The sequence below is a fragment of the Pygocentrus nattereri genome, chromosome 17, assembly GCF_015220715.1.
Source record: "Pygocentrus nattereri isolate fPygNat1 chromosome 17, fPygNat1.pri, whole genome shotgun sequence".
NCBI classification, from domain to species: Eukaryota; Metazoa; Chordata; class Actinopteri; order Characiformes; family Serrasalmidae; genus Pygocentrus; species Pygocentrus nattereri.
In genome coordinates, this window is record NC_051227.1 from 19,593,657 (window position 1) to 19,609,114 (window position 15,458).

At 37.2% G+C, this 15,458-nt stretch overlaps 2 protein-coding genes across 2 annotated transcripts; both read left to right on the top strand.

Moving 5' to 3' along the window:
• Positions 1-572: 572 nt before the first annotated feature.
• lypc (ly6 domain containing, pigment cell) lies at positions 573-2,347 on the top strand. The gene is made up of 3 exons (XM_017707171.2): positions 573-807; positions 1,137-1,256; positions 1,840-2,347. Exons 1-3 carry the CDS (start codon positions 756-758, stop codon positions 2,046-2,048), a joined length of 381 nt encoding a protein of 126 aa, XP_017562660.1. The 5' UTR covers positions 573-755; the 3' UTR covers positions 2,049-2,347.
• A 1,128-nt stretch (positions 2,348-3,475) lies between these two features.
• msh5 (mutS homolog 5) lies at positions 3,476-13,898 on the top strand. Its single transcript, XM_017707162.1, has 24 exons — positions 3,476-3,568; positions 3,683-3,806; positions 4,826-4,906; positions 4,989-5,042; positions 5,307-5,428; positions 5,943-6,052; positions 6,249-6,284; positions 6,379-6,461; positions 6,922-6,967; positions 7,414-7,552; positions 8,247-8,309; positions 8,414-8,542; positions 9,226-9,298; positions 9,428-9,537; positions 9,762-9,842; positions 10,538-10,625; positions 10,804-10,990; positions 11,125-11,251; positions 11,398-11,547; positions 11,869-11,943; positions 12,033-12,179; positions 12,809-12,946; positions 13,171-13,244; positions 13,787-13,898. The coding sequence occupies exons 1-24, from the start codon at positions 3,476-3,478 to the stop codon at positions 13,896-13,898; spliced, it is 2,442 nt and encodes an 813-aa protein (XP_017562651.1).
• The last annotated feature ends 1,560 nt before the right edge of the window (positions 13,899-15,458 follow it).

Genomic DNA, 15,458 nt, shown 5'->3' on the forward strand with positions numbered 1-15,458 from the left:
ATAACCTTGTCATTTTTTGCACCTCCAAACAGTTTTGGTATTTATATTTTTTTCCCAAAAGTCTTTTTTATTCTCTCATTTAAACGGGCAATTGGCATGGAATGGGTCTTGTCCTGAATTAGTCTGAGCTCCAGATGGAGTGAAGCTTGCTTTTGAAAGCTAAGGCCTAGTAAGAGATACTTTGGAAGAGGTCTTGTCACAAGACTTGGGTCATTTGACAGACCTCTGGTTCCACTGCATGCCTTTCATTAGCAAATCATCCATAATTAAATCACGCAGCCTACCTTCACTCTTGCTCTGTTTTGTGTTAATCGGAGTGGGAGTGTTGGACATGACTCCTTTTTTATTTAAATAAATATTTAATCATTGTCACTTTAGATGAGAATTAAACGAGAATTTCATTAAGTTAATTTAAACTAGGAAACAACAATTCAACGACAGGGTTTCTGTGAATATGTGAAGGGCATCTCCAAAATTCTGACAGCAGACAGTTGTTTTGGCTTGAATACAGGTAATCCACCGTTTTCTCTGCTGCAGCTGAAATTGAATTACATGTTGGGGTGGGGACATTTTTTTTTAGTTCATCAAGACTGTAAGAAAGCAGGCTATATGGGAGCAGTCTGTGGAAGATGTGAAGTAGGACAGGCACAGATGTGGTTATTGGGCTATTAAGGTACAACTCTGACCCACACTGCAAGGTTCTGGAGCACTTTCTAAAAATCTTTCGAAGCTGGAATACGACACCTCAGGAGAAGATGTCTTCTCGACTCAGTTCTCTTCTGTTGCTTTGCATGCTGCCATCTGTGGGTGAGTAATGAACAGAAAGATGTCAATAGGAATGCGTTTGTAGTAAGAATGCATTTCTGCAATAACCTGCTGTTATGTGAGGTACCAGGCTGTGGTCAACAAGACACTTTATTTCAACTCATCTCTTTAAAAATCTCATTTTCATTACACAGATACGTCCAATCATGTGCACTATAATGTTATTCACGCTTGTTAATGTGCATATAGTTATTGCTGTTTACTACGCATCCTCTGACTTTTTGTTTATCCTGTACCCATGTGCTGTTGGTGTATATTTTCTGAATTCACTTTGATTTCCTGTTTATGAAAGTACTTTCCACACTTTCCAGTACCTCTCTTCTGTTACACCTGTGTGTTCCCTGCCATCTCCCCCCTGGACTGCATCAGATACCCCACCAGGTGCCCTCCAGGCCAGCGCTGCCTCTCCAGCAAGGCCATTGGCCAGAGAGGTAATGCCACATTATTGACAAGTCCTTGGCTTTTAATATGAGAATTTTAACGTTTAATAACTTCAGGTACAGATTTTTAAAATCATATTTATATGATTTTTTAGGTACTTTTAGGTGGGTACTTTGCATCAAAATACTCTGAATGACTGTGTTTATATTTAAATGATTTAATGAAGCAGAACAACATCTTATATCATCTGTGAAATTCCCCTTTAAGACATGAGTTTAATTTGATGTTCGTCACTAATTTTTACTGACATACGAGCTACAATACAGAAGCTGGCCACTATTTAGTATCATAGAACAAGTTAAAATAATTGAGTTTGGACAATTTCTGCAGTCTTACATGATCAAATTTAGAACCGAACCAGGACATACTTTGCTGCTATAATGCTAATAGTGGAAAACTGCACCAACAAGCCCTCTGTTTTGGCTTACCTGGTGAATAACACGTCATACGTGCTGATCATAACCCTGATGTCTGTGAATCTGAGTGTCTAAACATATCGGCTTCACACAGCGGCCTGGATCCAGGATAGCGCCCCATAAGGACTTCTATTTTGTACACATTCGTTCTCCACAGGTGATTTTCAGGTGGTCCTGTATGAAAAGAGCTGTGTGCTCCCGTCTTTGTGTGGGATCGCCGGAGAGAAGTTTGCGATGGGTTTAAACTTCACCTTCACCAATGAGTGCTGTGATACTCACCTGTGCAACGGAGCCACAACCAGTGCCAGGGGCGTTTACACAGGCACCCTGCTCTCTCTCAGTCTCTCGCTTCTTTTTTCACAGTGACCCCTGTTGACAAACAGCATTTAATGACATTAACTATTCACTGACCACATTAAAAAAACATTTATATTAAAATGCACTCATGCTATGCAAAAGAAAACGTATTATTTCTTAGATATTTCCACTGCAAATCTCTACTTGAGTAACCTAACCACTATTGGAAAACTAAATTATTGCTTTTTTTGGCTGGTTTGTTTTCATGTTTGGTGGTATTAGTTTTAGTAGGGACTGAAATGCTGTCCGAAACGACAATGACCATTTTGGTCGATGTGCAAAAATAAACAACTCTCTACTTAAACCTCTGAATGTTTGGCCTTTGATTCAGTTCATTTGGGCTCAGCCTGAGAACACAGAGCTGCATATTAGCTATACAGCCAACGTCTGGTCTTTTCTGTAGCTACACACATTTATAACTGACACTGCTGCTTATTTGACACACCACAAGCAGAGGCCAATGATTCACTTAGCTTACAGTAGCTAACACATTCGCTTGGCTTATTCATTTTTTCTATTTATACAAACAAAAGTGCGCTGTAGGTACTTTGTATGAAGCTCTCTCAGTTAACCAGCTAATAACATACGTTACTTTGCTCGTAAGGTACACTAGCAAGGTCAGCCAGCAAGTGAATTTAAGCCCTTGGTAGCTAAGTAACCTAGCTAACGCTAGCTAGGTTAGCTAACTCACGTTAGCCTAAACAACTAGCTAGCTTACAAGGTTAACTAGCGAGCTAGCTAGGTAATTAACCAAACAACTCATCAATAACACCACGATAACAATGGTATTAAATGGTAATAACGTAGCTATAGACTTGTAACTTAATTCAGATTTGGAAAGCTAGCTGGCTAACCTAGCTAAGAATAGTCTGTCGACGTAGTTAAATAGACAAGGCTGAAGCAAAACTCAGGAGAGCTCAAATTCTTCGTGTCCCTAATATAAATCACATTTTATTTAGTTTTCCCCTCCCCGTGGTCCTTTACATATAACGTTAGCAGGTTTTAGGTTCTGCTGTTTAATGTAATATAAACTGAATCTGAAAGGTTTTCTAGCTTATTTGACCGAAGAAGAACAGTCGAGCTAAGTTAGCTAGGTTAGTTTGCCAGCTCTGTGGCTAGATAAGCTAGTGCTACTCTAGCTAGCTGGCTAAGATTATTGTTTAATGGGAGTTAACAGGGGGATGTCTTTGGATCTTGATCTTGGTGTTGAGTTAACTTAACCTTGCCGGGGAGGAGGCAGTCTATCTATCCTCCTATCTTTTATCTATCTTTTTTGTCAGCCAAACTATTATCCGTGCAACTGAAAATGGTTTTAGGCCACCCTTTTTAACTGTAAACCATATATCACTGCCTGGTGGTTAAGTCACAGTAACCTAGCTAACATTATAGCTCTGTAATAATATAACTTAAGTATTGTTTTCTTTAGCTCTAATAATATGACTGAGGAGATTTATGTTAACCTTGTGAGAGGTGACGTGTCATCCCGTGCTGCTAGTTTGAACGGAGACGAAAATGAGGGACCATCTGAGGTGAATGAGCACGGACAATTTATGATTTCATTTCATTTAACTGCTTATTTACGTGACAGTGGCAGATTCGCCTTTACTGAAGTGTTCATTTGAATACTTTTCATCAATTTCAAGGTATTTCTCAGCGTGGTTGTTCACCAGTGTCAGGTTGGTCTCAGTTTCTATGACAGTAGAGACTGTACCCTGCATTTCATGCCTGACACGGTGGATAACCGGGATCTTCACCTGCTGGACAGAGGTAAATTCTTATTTTATATGGAGTACATGAAGTAAATAATGGTTATAATAATGATTGTGTACTGTTTTGACATACCATTGTTATGGTAGTATTCAGTTTAGAACAACCCTTAAACACACCTCTCCTAAATGCACAGACACAGAGTATTTTCACTGCTTCTGCTGTTGCAGTATGACAAGTGCCAGCTGACATGAGACGTGTTTTATTGATCAGATAGATAGATAGATAGATAGATAGACAGACAGACAGACAGACAGACAGACAGATAGATTGATAGATATACAGATAGATAGACAGAGAGACAGATAGATAGATAGATAGATAGATAGATAGATAGATAGATAGATAGATAGATAGACAGACAGACAGATAGATAGATAGATAGATAGATAGATAGATAGATAGATAGATAGATAGATAGATAGATTGATAGATAGCCAGACAGACAGCTAGATAGATAGATCGATAGACAGACAGATACACGGACAGATAGATAGACAGACAGACAGACAGATAGATAGATAGATAGATAGATAGATAGATAGATAGATAGATAGATAGATAGATAGAAAGACAGACAGACAGACAGACAGACAGATAGACAGATAGATAGAGAGAACTTTATTGATCCTAGAGGGAAATTGCTGTGTCAGTAGCAAGACATATAATTACACATAAACTTACATAAACTATGCAGAAAAATACAAAATAGAAATAAATCTAGACAGAAGTTAAAGTACAAGAGAAATAAAATAAAGTATAAAAGTATATCTATTTACATATTCACATGGCATATGAGACAGAATGAGACAAATGTTGAGTAACTTCTCCCAAATCTCCAAATTCAATTATTTTCCATGTTCAGATTTTGAATGCAAATCTGAAACCGAATCTTCTCTGCATCACAGACATTATTTATGTATGGGTTATGTGCTCTAGTGAAATTTATGGAGCATACATTTATTTATTCACTTGTGTGGAGTTCACTCTGCTTGTCAGCTGCGAGTTATTGTTTACAGTGATTCAGGAGATCAGTCCTCACGTCGTCATCACAAGTGCGAAGCAGGAGCGAAACATGGCCGAGTTTATCAAAAGACTTGGTAAGTTAAATTTGGTGTTTAAAGGGTCAATGTTGGCTACTATTCTCATACAGATATCAACACTTTTTGTTCTTACATTTAGGATCAAATCCAGACTACAGACCAGAAATTGTGGTGTATCCCAGTGCTGACTTTGGTAAGAACCAAACAATAGAAGTTGTTCACAATGTTCAGCATATACTGAGAAATTACAGATGATCTCATGGTGACCCCCAAAAGTATTTGGACACGTTAACCATTGGTAAATTTTAAAGATGTTCTTTAGGTTGCTTTGCAAAATTAACAAAATGATATTTGTTTAAAAGAAACAAACAATCAAACAGATGGTAGGCTCTTTGAGAGGGAGGAGGAGAATGTTAAACTTACTCCAACACATCCTTTTTACTTTTCTGTACTGCAGGGCTGGAGGTCAGTAAACAAAGGCTCATGTCAGCACATCTCCCTTTTCTTCCTGCATCCGTCACTGAGAAAGAACGAATCCCGTATCTGTCCTCCTGCATCTCGCTTGACTCGGTGACAATGGTGAGACATATCTGTTGTGGATGACAGGATGTATAATTATTAATCATTTGTAATTAATAATTACTAAAACAATACATAATAAATAGACAATGCAATACATAGTTAGCGGTCAATAAATACAGAACAAACTAGAGACACAGAAGTACACTGGTGCGTAGAAGTGTGTATATGTATGTGCAAAATATGTGCAACAGTTTTTGAAGTAGTGTTCAGTGAACAATCTCATGAATGTTAGTCAAGCGTTCAGTCCAAGAATACATGAAGTCAAACAGCAGCTCAGAATAACATTAAAGTGAAGTGTACATATAGATCAAGTTGTGTTTTTACTCATGGTCTGGCGGGTTTTTGTTGGCATGACCAGTTCAACAACTCGTGGGTAGAAACTGGTAGAAACAGTCCATTACTTTACTTTTCAAAAATGACTGTTTTGCATGTTTAATGAAAGTAAAACTCACGTAGCTTTTTAAACTTACAAATAACAAAGTTATTGATACAAGTCCACTCTTTCTTTCAGCTGAGGAGCATAGGAGGGCTCCTGAAATGTCTGGACAGGAGAAGAGTTGGGGTTGAACTGGAGGACAGCAGTGTGGGGGTTCCCATATTACAGTTACTTGCCTACACACTGTACGACCAGAGCTCAAAACATATTGTTAATTGTTTGGCATGTTCCTTTTATATTCTGGCTTTAATGCCCCTACTTTTGCTTTCTAGATGTAGTTTACCACCTCTCGATGGGAAGTTTTAAAATCTCCATGGGGGCATTATTTTTAAATTATTAAAACAGGATTTCAGTCTGATCTGCATATTTGTCATTTCACAGAACTGATGTGGTATACATGGACAGAGACACATACAGGTGCCCATTTAAACCTATTCCAGTTTAGCCTAAATATTAAATCTCTGTGCTCTTTGGTCCATGTGATGTTCATTTGTTTTCCTTATTTCCTCAGCGTTCTCCAGATTTTCAAAGCAGAGCTGCACCCTTCTGTGTACAAGCTCCAGTCTGGAGTGAAGGAGGGTCTGAGCCTCTTCGGTAACACACACCTGTTACCTGTTGTTGTGTAGTGTCTGTGGAAGTGTCTGGATGAGAATGATTAGTTGTGTGCAAATGTTTGGGCACCACTGCTCAAATAATGTTATGTTGCACATGTTGATAGACATTTACTGTTTTTTGCTGAATTGAACGTATGGGGTAAAAAACAATAAAATGTCATTTGTGCAAAAATGATAACACATTTTATGTTTTCTTATATATTAAATTCAGCAAAAATTTAGAAAGTGTGAATGAGAAAAATATAATTAAGTTTGTTCCCTGTAGAGGATCTGGTAACTTACACTTAGAAACTCAGCAAAACATATTATTAGACTGGGGGGTGTTTTTCTTTTGACTGTATGAAATGTTGATGCTGGTAGAGTCACATTTCCAGTTTGTTCAAATTTAAAACATACAAAGATTTTTATGCATGTCAAGTGAGGCTGTCTGCATGTTTCAGGTATACTGAATCACTGCAGATGCAAGTATGGCTCCAAACTTTTACGGTAAGTCTTCTGCATTTTCTTTTTCTCTCTGTCTTTTAATCTACAGCCAATACTGTGCTGGTGGATTCTGCTCTGATACACTTGTGGCCTTTCTGGGTTGCACCAGTATGGGAATTGTGGGCCGATTTTCATGCCCATATCTGCAGATGCAAATACAGATAAATAAACATTCATAAAACACAGAATTTGGGACTGAATCTATCAAGATTAGCAGAATGCAGAGAAATGTAGTGTTTATTTCTATAAGATTAAAAGTGCAGACGTTATCATAATAGCCCAGTGTTGCCTAAATATTCTGAGTACAATAAATGCATAATCCAATTTTGATTTGAAATATCAGTCAAATCGAATTATTTTTAAGCAAATATCTGCTGATACCAACAGGGTTTTGATGTCATTGTGCACCCCTGCTTTCTGTTCCCAAGATTTCATTTGTGTTTCTCCAGGCAGTGGTTCCACAGGCCCACCAGAGACATGAACGTGTTGAGGAGAAGACAGGAGGTGGTTCGTTTCTTTACGTCTCCTCGAAACTCTGATGTTATGAACACACTGCAGAACTTCCTGCGCAACATCAGGAATATTCCGGTACATTCAGGCAACAGCCACTTTCAAATGCATCACACGGATGCTGTAGTATCTACATCTATTTGCATTGTTGAAATACAGTACTGTGAAAAGTCTTAGGAATGCATGCAAAGCATTTATCTGGATAATAAGTGTTCTTGTGAAAATACCATATTACATTAAAATAAACAAACTTTAAAGAAGTAAAAAGTAACAAGACATTTTTGTTTCTAAAAAGTTATATAAGTAGTTTTATTTTGAGCTACAGCAATGAAAAAGGTTTGGTTACATATCCCTAGCCATTGAATGGAAATTTTAAATCACCACAGCTCCTGATTTTTTTTGCTAAAGGATTGATATGACAACCCAGGTGCAGAATAATGACTAAATATAATACTGGACTGTCCCAAGGAGGGATTTGGAAATGACTTTGTGAACCCATTAATATAAAAGCGCTATCTATTTGATTAATATTGTTCTTATTTATTTAATATTAGTGTTACTTCTGAGCAAACAAACAATGACCACGTGAAGAGCTTTTTAAAAATATTTTTTGCAGAGCACTGTACATTTTCCAGATTAAAAATATTTTTCATTGAAAAATATAAAATTAATAAATCGAGATTTATCATAATTCAATTTTCTAAACAGATTTCACAGCTGACAATTTGTCTGTATTTGTTTTCACAGTTTCTTAAACAAATTTCTCTTACAGACTTTGCTATACAAAATGTCTCTGTCTCATACCAAAGGCAGTGACTGGAGGAATCTCTACAAGGTCATTTACACTTCACTTTAATTTATATTATACTCCACAGAATTTAAAGAAATTATAATAATAAAAAAATTCTTCTTTTGTTGTGTTTGTTTTCTGCCCTTCAGACTGTGTACAGTGCTGTGGGGATCAGAGACACAGTACGGTCTCTCCCGCAGACCATCCAGCTCTTTCGAGAGATCAGTAAAGACTTTACAGATGACCTCGACTACATCGCCACACTCATCAGCAAAGTGGTGAGCTTACAGTGAATTATATGCCATTTCATTTTCCTCACTGTTAAAAAGATATAATCGACAGTCGTCATAATAATCATGATGCAACTGTTGTTTTTTTTCATTAAAGGGGAATTCCATGAATTTCTAAATATTTATTAAATATTATAGCAATTGAGATGTCATTGAGAATAATTTGATGTGAAATAGTTAATTGTAGTGAAACCAACTGATGTGGATTTCTTTACAGGGGTAGTAATAGAAACCAGGGGTCATCATGTCTATGACACAAATATAGTCTTTTTTATTATCACCTAAAACGTATATAATAATGATGATGGTACAATAGTGGTGAATCCTTACAAAACCCTGCATGTACCTCTCTGCCATGAATAAATTTCAATGTGTTTTAGGTAGAAATGCAAAACTGTCATAAAACATTGCCTCAGACAGTCAGGGACCGTATTTGTAACTGTTTCATATTCAACAAGTTTCTGTGAATTCTGTAAATACTTCAGATCCTCACTGTGGACATTTCTTACTCAGTAAGTGTCTCTAGTTTTGCATCAAAACACTCTAAGTGACTGTGTTTACATTTAAATGATTTAATGAAGCAGAAAGTTATAACATCTGTGAAATTCCCCTTTAAGACATGAGTTTAATTTGATGTTTGTCACTAATTTTTAAGTACAATTCTTTTGCAGGTGGATTTTGAAGGGAGTTTTGCCGAGAACCATTTCACCATTAGGCCAAATGTTGACCCTGCCATTGATGAAAGTGAGCTTGTTAAAATTCATTTTCACTTCAATTGGCGAAATTGCTTGATTTCCGGGTGTTTTGTCTGAAAAGTTAAAGTGATATTTATCCATGGTCAGTCTTCTACAATTTTTCTTTTTTTTCTTTCAGAGAAAAGAAGGATGATGGGCTTGTCAGACTTTCTGACAGATGTGGCCCGAGCTGAGCTGGAGAATCTGGACTCTCGTTTTTCTACATGCAGCGTCATTTACATCCCTCTGGTCTGGGATCACTAGTGCTCTCCTCTTGTACTTCAACACTCATTAGTTTTTTGTAGTTTAGCCATAGGTTGTTTACTAATAACAAAGATTTTATACTACCCTGGCAATTTGAATACCACTAAGAGATGTACTTACAGTGTCTGACTGTAGATGGTGCTGTGCTGAGATATTTACAATGCTGTATCCCCACTCATTAATAATTTGTTTTTGTTTGTGTCCCATAGATCGGGTTCCTTCTTTCAGTACCACGGCTGCCTGACATGGTGGAGAAGGAGAACTTTGAGATTGCAGGCCTTGATTTTATTGTGAGTTTTCAAAGAAACTGTTAGGGAAAATGTCAGAATCATAAACAAATGGAATATAAACATTGTTGTTCTGTCTTCTGCACATTATCTCTGTTTAATTACTTTGTTGATAAATGCATTTAATTCATACTCCTCAGTGTTCACACTTGTATTATTTGTTTAACTAGATAAAATTATGGTATGGCTCTTGTCTCTCAGGTTTAGATTCTTCAAATACCTCTTGAATAGGAGATTCAAGAGGTATTTGAAATAGAAGGGAGAGGTGTTAACCAATACACTACACCAACCACTGCTACACTTTGTAAGTTGCTCTGGATAAGAGCATCTGCTAAATGACTGAATGTAAATGTAAGCCAGTAAATGAAAAACACTCACCAAGTAATTGTGCAATTTTTCAGGGTACAGTGTAATTGCTTAGTGGTCCAGTGACAAAAAAATTGCACTAGAAGTTTGTAATGCTTTGATTTCCAAAAATGCCAAAGGGAATAAGCCAGTTAATGGAATAGTCAAAGTAGCACTGTATAATTGAATAAACGGTCTAATTGCTATTCAAATTAACAAGCTACAATAAAAAATAGAAGGCACCATAAAAAGAAATATAATAGGGAAACAGTATAACAGAGACTAATGTATATTTTTCACTCTAATGTAAATATGTTTACATTTGTGTGTTTGTGTCTTTGTGACTCATCCAGTTTGTGTCAGAAGAACGGCTTCATTATCGCAGTGCTAGGACTAAAGAGCTGGACGACATGCTGGGTGACCTGCACTGTGATATCAGAGGTGAACTAGAAGCTAATCTGGATATGATCTGTCTTCCTTTCATCTAAATTGTCTGATCAAATAGAAAAGATATATGTAACAAACTGTACTGAGTGGACTAGAATGGTGAAGTGTTCTGACTGGCATGGAGAAGCATGGGCACAGAGTATTGACAGTGACATTAGTGTGTGTGTTTCAGACATGGAGACAGCAGTGATGACGCAGCTCCAAGCTGCTGTGCTGCAGCGCAGCAACTGTCTCTACAAAATTCTGTCCCGGTGTGCTGAGCTCGACTGTCTTATGGCATTGGCAAAGGCCTCCCAGGACTATGGCTACTGCTCCCCTACACTGACACCACACAGCAGACTGATGCTGCATCAATCCCGGTACACAGTGTTCCTGGCAGTTAGGGAGGGAGTGTATTACTGGGTGCCTAATTCAGTGTATCCAATCTAGTGTAATACTCACTGCCATCACTTCTTTATTTCTCTTTATTTCTCCCTCCACATTTCTCCTACAGGCATCCTCTACTAGAGCTATGCACACCAGTATTTGTGTCAAATCCATGCATCAGTTCTGAGACTGAGGGAAAAGTGAAGGTGCTAACAGGGCCAAACTCTTCTGGCAAGAGCATATACCTAAAACAGGCAAGCACAGCACAAAACAAACCTGTAATTCACATACCTCCCCAAATAAAACTGGGCACAAACATAAAGAAAAGAATAATCTTCATTACCATGACTGCACATAAGCCCACTGTTACATTCAGTGTTTGCTGACTTGGTTGATGTAGGTTGGATTGATTGTGTTCATGGCCCTGATTGGCTCTGATGTGCCTGCAAAAGAGGCTGAGATCGGTCTGGTAGATGCCATCTTCACTCGTATGCATAGTCGTGAGTCTGTGTCCGTGGGCTTGAGCACCTTCATGATAGATCTAAACCAGGTACAAACATGTCACACTTACCCATTATCGATCCTCCTGTTCTATTACAGTGAATAAACAATGAGTTGAACACTTGGAATTGATTTGATTCAAATGTGTACATTGGTTCCACATCAGTAAAATGTATTACAGCAATTCAATTATTGACAGAAGTAAGTAAATTGAAAAGCACAGTTATGTTAGTGTAATATATGTTATATAGAATATAACATAATATATGGATATATGGAAATTAATACATGGAAATGATGAATTAAGTAACTTCAACACACATTTTTTCAGTGTACATGTGAAAAACATGTTATGTATTTTCCTGTCTAGATGGCTCAGGGTTTGAACCACAGCACTGGTATGTCCCTTGTGCTAGTGGATGAGTTTGGCAAAGGAACCAATACGGTAAGGCAAGGAACATAGGACGATTAAGTAGAGACAAGGAGTTAAAACAGTGTATCCTTCAGATTAGTACTGTGTATTTCTGTTTGCAGGTTGATGGTTTATCACTCCTGGCTGCGTGTTTGAATCACTGGTTATGCAAAGCTCCAGCTGAGTGTCCTCTCGTTTTTCTTGCGACAAACTTTCACAGTGTTCTGCAGCTGGGCCTCCTGCCTTGCTCTCAACTGCTCTCCCTGCTGGTGTGTGTCCTCTACTTTTTAATCCCATTAAAATCCCATGCTTATAACATACATATTACATGCAAGCGTGGTGAGGTATTCTTAGGCTATAGAAGTGTGTCCTAAAACTTGGGGCCACCGGTGGCCATTTAAAGGGTTGAACAGTGCTCATATGCAGATGTATTGCACCTTTTTGTGGAAGAGGAGCCTTTTCACTTCTGCTCTAAAGTGTTTATGTAATTTTGGTAATGGATGTGTTGATGTAGTTTATTTATGTATAAATGTTATATATGTGAATCAAGTAAATTTATAGCATTTTCATTCGGGTCAGTGTCAAGCTTTTTAGACACATATCTGGTGGCTAGTATTATACGCATCAGTTAATATGTAATTGTATTGCTTAAATGTTTTGTAAACAGTTCCTGTAGGATACAGTGCACAGTCAATCATTGCTTTGTGTCCATTTGTCTAGCTGTTGTAATGGAAGTCCCCTTTTGCTTCCCATGCTTTAAAGAGTAGTGCTTTAATATGTGCCTGACAGTATTTCACATTATTACCACAGTCCACTATTTACTGATGTTTGAATCATTTTTTAATTTGTGTTGTAAAATTCATGCATAATTAGTTTTACATATTTTATATCTGGATAGACATTAGAGACTACTGTAGATGGGGAGGAGTTGGTCTTTCTTTACCAGCTGAGAGAGGGTATTTGCCAGTCCAGCTATGCTGCAAACATTGCCACACTGGCTGGCCTGCCACCTGCTCTGGTGCAGAGAGGAGTGGAGGTATTTTTCATGACGTTTCTGTGCAGTGCCAGTCTTTTATCAGTCATGAACCAGAAAGCTAAGCTTATAAATGACTAGATCAGGAACTTTCACTTTGGCACATAATCTACAGTAATTTTACTGATAGGAATTTAATGGTATGACCAACACTGGAAAATATAGGAAAGAATATAGGCAGTATTGTGCTTGTGTCAAAACATGTTTATTTATTTATTTAAATGCAGGTATCAGATTTATATAGAACCGGAAGGACCATCAAGAGGATTGACCAGCCCTCAAGTAATGAACAAATCAGCAGGTTTGTGTATTTAATTGTGCTTTGTTAATCAAGTAGCTAATGTAGTAGGTATGTCACCACTAATCTTAGAGGATGAAGGCTAGAACATTCTCCCTCCTTGTGTGTTTAAAAAGCCAGGCACTGCATCTCTCAGAATTAATGGCTTTACTACATTTTTTTCTCAAGTGAGCGAGAACAATTGAATGAGGATACTAATTGTATAACTCTGCCATCCCAAGACTGGTATGTTATATACAAAGCAAAAAATATTGTAGCCAATTTTGTTCTACTGTTTCTCTGTCTGCATCAGTCAGCAATATATCTGACTCTTTGGAGAGGGCCTATAATGATTAGTGTAATCACAGTGATAAGTGAGTGTAAAAACAAAGGACACATCTTCTGTTAGTAAGGACACTTTCTGTTATATTATCAAGGCTGTGCTGTTTCTGTTTTTTTTGGCTACGGAAATTAAACTAACTTGAACATTATTGTTTTAAGCCCGACAATGCATACTGGGATGCAACTGAATAGTAATGCAACTGTGTTTTTAACTCTGTGTCCAGATGTGAAAGAGTGGTGGAGAAGTTCCTCACCCTTGATCTGGATGACCCTTCAGTGGACTTACAGGACTTTTTGAAAGAGGAGCTGCTGCCAACTGTTGGAGAAGTACTGTAATGAAGTTTATTAACACTAAGGTTCCTAAAGTGAGATACAGGATGTTCCTGAAGTGAGAAGATTTGCTGCAGTATGAGCCACTTACTGGTGCTTTAAGGATAATTAAAGTTTTGAAGTTATTGACTAAACCCCTGAGTTATTGATTTACTCAGGGGTTCAGCACATAGAAATACACAGTGGAGTTTATCACAACGATGCAGGACAGTGTTGTATTTCTTTTAATTATTATAGGTTTAGTCAGTATTACAACTAAAAATGCTCTACAGAATCTGTTATTTACTCTGAAGTAGCCATAGTAAGTTGCGTATATGTGGGAAGACATTTCATGATGATGCTCTTTGAATTGCCTCATCTGTCAATTAATTAAATAATTTCTTTAATATATTTAATTTATAATTTATTGAATATACTTATTTACAATTTAATACAATTTATTTGTCACTAGTGGTATTACTTTTCCATGTATTCGTAGTTTACACTTTTGTACAAATATGTTCAGCATCTATGCAAATGTTTGGAGTGTAGTGAGTTTTTTTAATAGAAATTTGTTTATGTGCTTTAGTAGATTTACTGGTTTAGTTCCTGAGGTCAGTAGAGGGTTGAGTTGATTTCAGGGAAAACTTAATGCAGATCTTTTCTCATTAACCCCTCTCTGTCATTACATTGGGCAGAAGCAACTGTGTTATTGCAGTTTATTAAATCAGTTAAGTTCTTGAGCCGTCTGTCTTTAGATAAACAGGAGACCTGCCCTGCTAATCTGAGTTAAGCAGTCAGGAGAGACAAGTAAAGAAGAATTATATTAAAGCTATTTTAAAATCCAAACATACCACAGAATTTCCACTTTTTGTTTGAGCATTGGATTGATTGTACTGTATTCATGAAACCCACAAGTACCAGTTTACACCACCAGCACCACCAGGTACCTTTAACAAAGGGTGACAATGAAAAAGACAAAGAGTGCCAGAGAGTGTCAGACCTAATTGAGTCAGTTAGAACAATCAAGCTCTCCAATTACCTGAGCAGCCCTGATCCACAATGGTAAATTGTCTAGAGTAAAGGTAAGGACAGACTGAACTCTGAATCTAGCTGGTTAGACATGCATAGAGACATTTAGATCTTTTACTACTCTCAGTCAAGCAAGAGAAAAGCTTGAACTTCAGAAACTAACTATAGAAACAAAGAAGTAGAGACATGCTTACTCATCTTAGCAGTGACCCACACTGCTTTTTTCCTTTGTAAGTATGGATTTTTCAGCTTTTCCTTGAATTGTGCTTCATTAATTTAACAAAATTATATATCAAATCAAATCAAATCAAATTTATTTGTATAGCGCTTTTTACAACAGATGTTGTCACAAAGCAGCTTTACAGAATTTCGGAAAAGACAAAGTTTCAACAGGACTGTAAGAATATATAATATATAATTTGTTTTCCTCAAGTAATGGATTGTTTGTAAGATGCATATTTAAATTATGTTTAAAGATCATTGTAAACTGATTGACACCAGGTTTGCTAGGCCAACAAAGCCAAAGCATTCCATACTTCATATAACATGTATGGT